Source organism: Theropithecus gelada, chromosome 4 (genome assembly GCF_003255815.1).
Source record: "Theropithecus gelada isolate Dixy chromosome 4, Tgel_1.0, whole genome shotgun sequence".
NCBI classification, from domain to species: domain Eukaryota; kingdom Metazoa; phylum Chordata; class Mammalia; order Primates; family Cercopithecidae; genus Theropithecus; species Theropithecus gelada.
Window position 1 is genome coordinate 28802183 of NC_037671.1, and position 8486 is coordinate 28810668.

Consider the following 8486-nt stretch of genomic DNA (forward strand, 5'->3'; position numbering starts at 1 on the left):
AGTACCCTCCCCCTGTGATAGGGCCATGCAAGGGATAGATGCCAGGAAGAGTGGAGTACTGAGGCTAGTCACTCTGCCAACCACAGGAATCATCTTAGAGTCAAACTGAAAGAAGTACTTCCATCCATCCAGTGCTAACTGGATCCTCTTTTCCTAGGAGGAATTGGCTGTGCCTGTTGTCTTCTCTGGTTTCCTCTCATTTATGATGATCCTGTGAATCATCCCTTTATCAGTGCTGGTGAGAAGAGATACATTGTGTGTTCATTGGCTCAGCAGGTACATTGAGAAATTCCTCTGACATTTCTCTATGTCCCCCTAGACGTCTCAGAGATGCAGAGTGTGAGAGAGAGAGCTGCCTTCTGATGGAGGGGACATTGCTGTGTGCTTTCTTCTAGGACTGTTCACCAGGCTGGTCTCTTCCCATTAGGGCTATGATCAAATCCTTACCACTCTGGGCCATTTTAATCTCTTATTTCTGTGAATACTGGCTTTTTTATACAATTATGGCGTACACACCAACGTACATCAACTCGGTACTTCAAGCCAACCTCAGAGATGTAAGTATAGAGAAAGCTCATTCTGATCTTCTGTTTAAATGCTTAAATATAGGGAGCTCATATATAATCCTGTGTCTCTCCCATGGTCACAAAATCGGGGGATTAGGACCAGGACCTCCATGTAGGAAATGGAGTCTAGTTAATTTGGATTCTGATTGATCTCAATGTGGTTCACTACTTACTGCAGCAGGATGATACATATGGTTCTAGGTCAGTTTGATTTTCATATACTATCATATTTTAAGGGCCCTGTGCAAAATTTTTATACTCAATCCAATCAAAATTTGCAAACAAGATGCTCTGCTGGTAGCATAAATAATAAAAATTAGCAAAACAAATTCTGCCTCTGAGAAAATTGTGACAGAGAAACATAAACAACATATGCTGAAAATAAGATATTAATAGGACATAAAGTCCCAAAAAAGACTTACATAGACATTTGTGGAGTAATGTTTGTTTTAAAAAATCATTTTCATTGTTCAGTTCCCACCTATGAGTGAGAACATGCGGTGTTTGGTTTTCTGTCCTCGGGAAGGGGAACATCACACACCGGGGCCTATCATGGGGAGGGGGGAGGGATTGCATTGGGAGTTATACCTGATGTAAATGACGAGTTGATGGGTGCTGACGAGTTGATGGGTGCAGCACAGCAACATGGCACAAGTATACATATGTAAAAAAAGTGCACCTTATGCACATGTACCCTAGAACTTAAAGTATAATAATAATAAAAAAAAATCATTTTCATTCAAGTATAACACATAGAAAGAAAAGTGCATATATGTGTACAGCTCTCTGAATTTTCACAGAAGAAACAGATGCTCTGAATGGCTGACAGGAGCCTTTCAATTCCTGCTAGACGGATGTCTTAAAAGTGGCTAAGAGTGTATCAGATTTCATAACCTGTTAGTGACAGTTCACAAAGCCAGTGTTACTCTTGTACTCTCTGTACTCAGGAAGAAGCTTTCTCATATTGATTGGGTTCCTCTGGTGAAAATGTGCTAAGTAGCCAAAAGAGAGCTGATCTTCTTAGTAGTAGTCAGCATCTGCATGCAAGCAGGCTGCAGGCACTGAGATTAGAAAGCCCCAGGAGGGAGTGGCTCTGGGTCTTTTCAAAGAGGAGGACGGCCAGAAATTAAACCAGAACCTTAATCCAGGGGATCAGGGGACCAGATAAGCAAGAGGCCAGTGCTAAGCAATAGACTTCCTGAGGCTGGCTGTTGGGAATGGCTGTTGGGAATGATTTGTCTCTGGTGTGAGGCTGGGTGGGCTTGACCCTCAGAGGCCAAGGCTGAGGAAGAGGAAGATGGGAGAATGAATGGAAAGACAAGTTGTGACCAGAAAGCAGAGCTTTCCAGGCTAAAAAGTTAAGAGACCTGGATTCTCATTGCCCTCAGGGTATTTTATCACTAAGTAACGTAACCTTGACAGCCTTGGCTTACTCATCTGTAAAATGAACTACTTGAACCAGGTGAGAGCTGAATCCTTTCCATTGTTTGGATTATATACAACAGAGGAGTCTCCTTTTCATTGCATTTTATTCAATAGAATTTTAATTTACAAGTTTAATTGATAACAAGAAGGTTCAACATTTTAAAAACTATATTGAAACATAGAGTGCGTCAGGCGTGGTGGCTCATGTCTGTAATCCCAGCACTTTGGGAGGCCAAGGCAGGTGGATCATCTGAGGTCAGGTGTTCGAGACCAGGCTGGCCAACATGGTGAACCCCCTGTCTCTACTAAAAATACAATAATTAGACAGGCGTGGTGGCGGGTGCCTGTAGTCCCAGCCACTTAGGAGGCTGAGTCATGAGAATCGCTTGAGCTGGGAGGCGGAGGTTGCAGTGAGCCGAGATTGTGACATTGCCCTCCAGCCTGGGCAACAAGAGCAAAACTCCATCTAAAAAAAAAAAAAGGAGTGAAAAATTCACTGCTTTTCCTAATCTGCCCTGTCCTCCCAGACCATTCCAATGATCATTCTTTAAATTTCTTTTTTCTTTTTCTTTCTTTCCTTTTTCTTTTGACACAATGTCTCACTGTGTTGCCCAGGCTGGAGTGCAGTGGTTCAATCATGGCTCACTAAAGCTTTGACCTCCCAGGCTCAAGCAATCCTCCTACCTCAACCTCCCGAGTAGCTGGGACCACAGACATGTACCACCATGCCTGGCTAACTTTTTGTGGAGATGAGGTCTTGTTATATTGGCCAGGCTGGTCTTGAACTCCTGAGCTCAAGTGATCCTCCCACTACAGTCTCCCAAAGTGCCGGGATTATGGGTGTGAGCCACCATGGCTGGCCTAAATTTCCTATATATATTCTTTTCTTGTTTCTTTATGAGAATGCAAGCATACACGAATATATATTCTTATTTTCCCAACTTTTTAAATACAAAACAGTATACTCTGTACTCTGTAATATGCCGCTATGCTTATATACTAGGTTTTTGCCACTTAATATGTCATGGAAATCTTCATATCAGTACATGAGAACCTTGCTGAGCAGTATTTGGATTGTTTCCCATCTTTGAGCAATGTTGCAGTGAAAATCTTGTTCATTTGTCACACCTTTGTGCAACTCTCTGTGGAATAAATTTCTGCATATGAGATTATTGAGTCAAAGGGTAAATGCACTATAAACTTTTATATTTGTTGTCAAATTAACCTCAATAGAGCACCAGTAATATTTGTGAGAACCTGTTTCTCCACAGTGTTAGCAACAGAGCATGCCAAAAAAAAAAAAAAAGGTGTTTTTTGCCAATTTGATCCATGAAAAATAGTGTTTCACCATAGTTTTATTTTGTTTTCTTTCATTATGAGCAAAGTTGGATACATTTTAACATGTTTAGGAGCCACTTATTTTTTCTTTTTTTCTGTAAATTGTCTGTTATTATCCTTTGCCTATTTTTCTACTGGATTTTGGTCTTTTAAATATTTATTTCCAGGCGATTTTTATATATAAAGAGAGCATTAGTTCTTGTTTATTTTATTTATTTATTTTTTTTGCAAGCAGAGCTATGAACATATACATACTAAAACTATATTGGCTCATTATGGTAACATGGAATTTGTATTAAAAGTGATGTGTATATAAAGAAAAGCCGCAAATGTGGACAATCTGTCCAAGGTTGTCTGTGTCATGATGTGGGTGGTAAGGGCGCATGTACCTGACCTAGTCTCTGGTCCTCAGAGTGGGATCCTGTCTGCCTTGCCGTTTGTTGTTGGATGTATCTGCATTATCCTTGGAGGTCTATTGGCAGACTTTCTTCTCTCCAGAAAAATCCTCAGACTCATCACCATCAGGAAACTCTTCACTGCCATTGGTAAGGGCGAGGCTGGACACAGGGGTGAATGTGGGAAGCTCAGAGCAGCCTCCAGTTTATTCTGTGTTTGTCCTCCTACCCCAGGGGTTCTCTTCCCATCTGTGATCCTCGTGTCCCTGCCCTGGGTCAGATCCAGCCACAGCATGACCATGACCTTCTTGGTGCTGTCTTCTGCCATCAGCAGCTTCTGTGAATCAGGAGCCCTTGTTAACTTCTTGGATATTGCTCCTCGGTAGGGACCTCTTTTGCCTCATCCTCTCAGAAACTCAGTTCAAGTCTAGCAGCCCTAAATATACTCCGATGTGAAAGTAAAATTGGCAGGTGCAACAGGTTGCAGGAAATGTCAGCACCGGCTCTACACCCTACATCTAAATAATTCCTGGAAGAGACTCAAAGCTGGTCAACCATTGTGAACTTAGTTTTTCTGGGCATGAACAAGAGGAGTCAGTGGCCAAGCTCAGAGTCAACTGAGGCAGACTCACACAAATCTCTCTCTGTTGAGGAATGCAGCAGTTGCCTAAGGTGGAATCACTGAAAGAATTCTTTAGATTCTATAGGGCATGCTCATGAAAATCTTTAATAAAGGCAAAGGACACAGGACTGCAGGGGAAATATCTGTCTCTGATACAGTAAATACAGAGTTGACTGAGACTTACAAACATAGCTCCCAGGGTCCTGTCCCAGTCAACAGGACATCCTTCATCTTCAGATAATGAACCACCAAGAAATGTGAGAGAGGCCTTTGTCTCAGAGGAGCCAATCTCTCATCTGCTGAGGGGTCTTTTATACCCACGGAGGGTATAAAAGTTACAAGATCAGACTCAACAGCAGAAGCCAAAACAACAACAACAAAAACCTTACAAACCAGGTGCAGACCATCAATCTGACCATCTTGCATAAACAATGTTGACAAGTTAATAGAGGTTACCCGCTTGGGAGTACCAATCCCTAGCACAGGATTATACTAATCTTTAGTCAGTACATTTCATTCAGGTTTCACCAAGGCTTACACAATTCCAGCCATCCCCACAGATAAGCACAGAGTTGCAACAGACCAGCTGAGATTAACCCTTTGTTTGCACGGGAATGTTTCCCTCCTTCTCTCAGGTATTGAGACTTTCAAATGTAGGTATACTTGGGTATAATAGAGTACGATGTCTCTCTCTCAGGTACACTGGCTTTCTCAAAGGACTATTACAAGTCTTTGCACACATAGCTGGAGCCATCTCTCCCACTGCTGCTGGATTTTTCATCAGTCAGGTGAGGTCAAATGTTCTGATGAATATTCATAAGAGAAACCTATAGAGGCATGGTGTTTTCACATTTGCACGGCCTTGTATCCTACAAGATGCATTTAAAGTAGTAAAAAATAAACTAGTTTACATGATGACTTAAAGATTAAAGAAACTTAAGACTCTTAAGTTTCCTAAGAATCTTACTGGTATAAACTTTACATGAATAGAGAAATATGTGGCATTCTTCTTTTCTGCCATATACTTCATTTACTGGTGAAAAACATTGCCATATACCATTTACTTACAGTGAAAAACCACAGGAAAGTTAAAGAATGACTTTCCTGTGGTTTTGCACCAGTAAATCAGAAAAATAAATGAAGAATAACAAAGAAAGAGTATTCTTTATGAAATCAAGGCGCTTATCTTTTTTGAAGCTTCAGTTCCCTCCCAGGCACTGACTAACAAGCTGTCAGGAAATGGTTGTTTAAAATGGAAATCCTCAAACTGCTCTTGTTTCTCCTGACATTCATTGACTTATTCATTCATTCATTCATTCAATAAATAAGTATTAAACATTAGTATGTGCCATGTGCTATTTAAGTGAATGAAACACAATTCCTTTCCTTGTGAAACCTATATTGTAGAAAAGAAACTGAAAGAAATCTATGAAAATAAAACATATGACATATTGAAGGTAACAGGAGAATAGCAAATGCTTAGCAAATGCTAAAAGGAGAGTAGCGCACAAGGGGTGTAATTTCTATTTTAATCACGATGGTCAAGGAAGGACTCACTGTAACCACTTGCTTGAAAAGGAACATTTAAGCAAGGACTGAAAGGAAGTGGAAGTGTGAGACAAATAGATATCTGGGGGAGGAGTGTTCCAGCCAAGGAAATGCCGTGCTCTGGCCTCATGGCAGAAATGTACTTGAGTATTCCAGGACCAACTGGGAAGCCCATGGAAGCCAGAATGGAGGTCGAGGAGGGAGCAGTAGGACACAGAGCCAAAGCCTTTCTGAACCAAGAGGGACAAGAACTGGGTGACAGTTAATAACTTGTAATTTTCTGCCTCCAGGATTCAGAGTTTGGTTGGAGAAATGTCTTCTTGCTTTCAGCTGCTGTTAACATATCGGGCCTGGTTTTCTACCTCATCTTTGGCCGAGCAGATGTACAGGACTGGGCTAAAGAGCAGACATTCACCCACCTCTGAGCAAACTGAGAGATGTGCTAGATCCTGGTGCTTAGTTGTTCATTGTTTTCCCTCAGAGACATTTCCCTTTCATGCCTGCTTGACTGGTAAGCTGTTAGCTAGACCCTGTATATAATACTAAAGATTTTACTACGCCTGGAGATTTTACAGAGGAAGAAAACAGGCTAGTTATTTAACTGCAAGCTACCAAAAGCAAAGGTGTGTTGAGATTTCTGTGTTCTCCACTCTTCCACTGTTATCCTGGTAAAAGCATCAGGGGTTGGGGACAATTTCTTTCCAAAGCAAAAGAGGAAGCCAGACCTTGGGACTGAGAACTGAGAATCACAAACGAGTTGTACCCAACATGCAGAAGATGAATCCTCAGAGCTGTCATCAAAAGAAAGCCCCAAACAACAGAATGCATAGTGTTTTCCATTGTTGGTGAAAAATGTCAAGGAGGAAAGAACAATAATGATTCCATCATGACAAGAGGAATGAACATGTCTGCAACTAATTGGAGCAAGATAGTACACTTTAACTCTTTCCGACAACTTCCATTCTGCGGATGCCAGCTTTGGAATCAGAGCCGCCTCTGGAATACCTGTGCTTCCAGAATCAGCTTTTGGACAGTTACCTTCTTTCTGGCCATTTTAACCTCTGCCCCACATCTGCTTTTTGGCTCGGTGCAGATCTTTAACATGTTAGTGAATGGACATTGCCCAGTGTCTCTTCTAGCCCTTCCAACAGTTCTTCATGTGTCACTGCTTTTGGACAATGACCCATGATGTCTGCCTTCGTGTGCCCTTCTGACTGTTGGAATCCCACACACCATTCAGTAGGATTCAATTCAATGTGGAACCATTCAACATTCACCTCATTAACCTAAAATGCCTTCCAAAGATGTATGTAAGACACACACTGCCCTAACCTCACTCCAAATGTCTGGAGAAATGTGTGCAGTGCTTTTGTTAAAGCCCCTATATGGGCAGCATGGAGGATCATAAGACAGTAAAACCATTTCAACACGAAATGAATATTAATGCACACACACCTTGTGGGGATGGCAGAAATCAAAACCATACACAGTATTAAGGAATTCAGTATCTCAGGAGGGCAGATAATCAAAGTATCACACAAGTGAATGTGTAATAACTGTAGAAATAACAAGTGGTTACATGGGTTATGAGAGTGGATGAGAAGTGCACTAATCTGAATGTAAGGAAGGGCCACCCCTGCAAAGTTGCAGCTGAGCTGGGATCTGAAGGATAATAGTTAACTGGTGTGGGAGACTGACGGGAGAACGTTTTAGGAAGAAAGAACAGCATAAGCTAAAGTTTCATGGCAGGAAGGAGCAATTAGGTATCCCAGAGGATAGAGAATAAGGGAAGTATGATTTGTGAGGAGGCTATAGAAGAATTAAGGTCAGGAGCACACAGGATGATGTGGGCCCAGTGAATGCGTTGGTCTTTGTTTTGAAATCAGTGGGAAGTGTCCTTGTTTTCAAAGGCTACTCTGCATGAGAGATTAGGTTGGAGTAGGAGCTTACAGTGTAGTCCAGGAGAGAACAATGGTCTCTGGCATGAGGGAATAGACATGGTGAGAGGTGAATGGATTATTTGATTTAGGTGGATTATTTGATTTAGGGAATAAACCTGACAGACCCCATAACTAAGTGAGAGAGTGGAAGATGTCCAGAGTAACTCCTGAGTTTTGGTTTGCTGTTATATTAATGCGGATGCCTCTCACACAGATAGCAATTATACCCAAGTGAAGACAACAAGAAGGAAAATGGACACATGACTCTGGATTTCTCTTGTGAGATCTAGGCTACATTTACAAACGTATAAATCATCTTGATACAGGCAGTGATTACAATTTTTAGCATGGATGAGACATCCCATGGGTGAAAGTGGCATAAGAAAAGGAAGCTTGGGAATAAGCCTTAAAGAATTCCAGTATTTAATGGTCAGCTGGAGGATGATTAGCAGAAAGAAAGAAAGAAAGAAAAAAAGAAAGAAAGAAAGAAAAAAGAGGAAAGAAAAAAGAAAGAAAGAAAGAAAGAGAAAGGGCCTGAAAGATAAAAGGAAAACCAAGAGAATATGGTGCTAAGAAAGGGAAGGGAAGAGAGAATGTTTCCAAAAAAAGTGAATAGTTACCAATGCCAAATTTGCAGTGATCAATCCAGATG

The 8486-nt window shown here is 41.3% G+C and overlaps 1 protein-coding gene across 2 annotated transcripts in view; it reads left to right on the top strand.

The window, feature by feature from the left end:
* SLC17A4 (solute carrier family 17 member 4) overlaps nt 1-8285 on the top strand; it is a 33363-nt gene extending 25078 nt beyond the window's left edge. For both annotated transcript variants that reach the window (XM_025383433.1, XM_025383432.1), the window contains 6 exons: nt 158-276; nt 396-557; nt 3742-3874; nt 3959-4106; nt 5044-5134; nt 6185-8285. In XM_025383433.1, coding sequence (XP_025239218.1) covers nt 158-276; nt 396-557; nt 3742-3874; nt 3959-4106; nt 5044-5134; nt 6185-6319 — 788 coding nt within the window. In that variant the 3' untranslated portion in view covers nt 6320-8285. The remainder of the gene's footprint in view (nt 1-157; nt 277-395; nt 558-3741; nt 3875-3958; nt 4107-5043; nt 5135-6184) is intronic.
* The last annotated feature ends 201 nt before the right edge of the window (nt 8286-8486 follow it).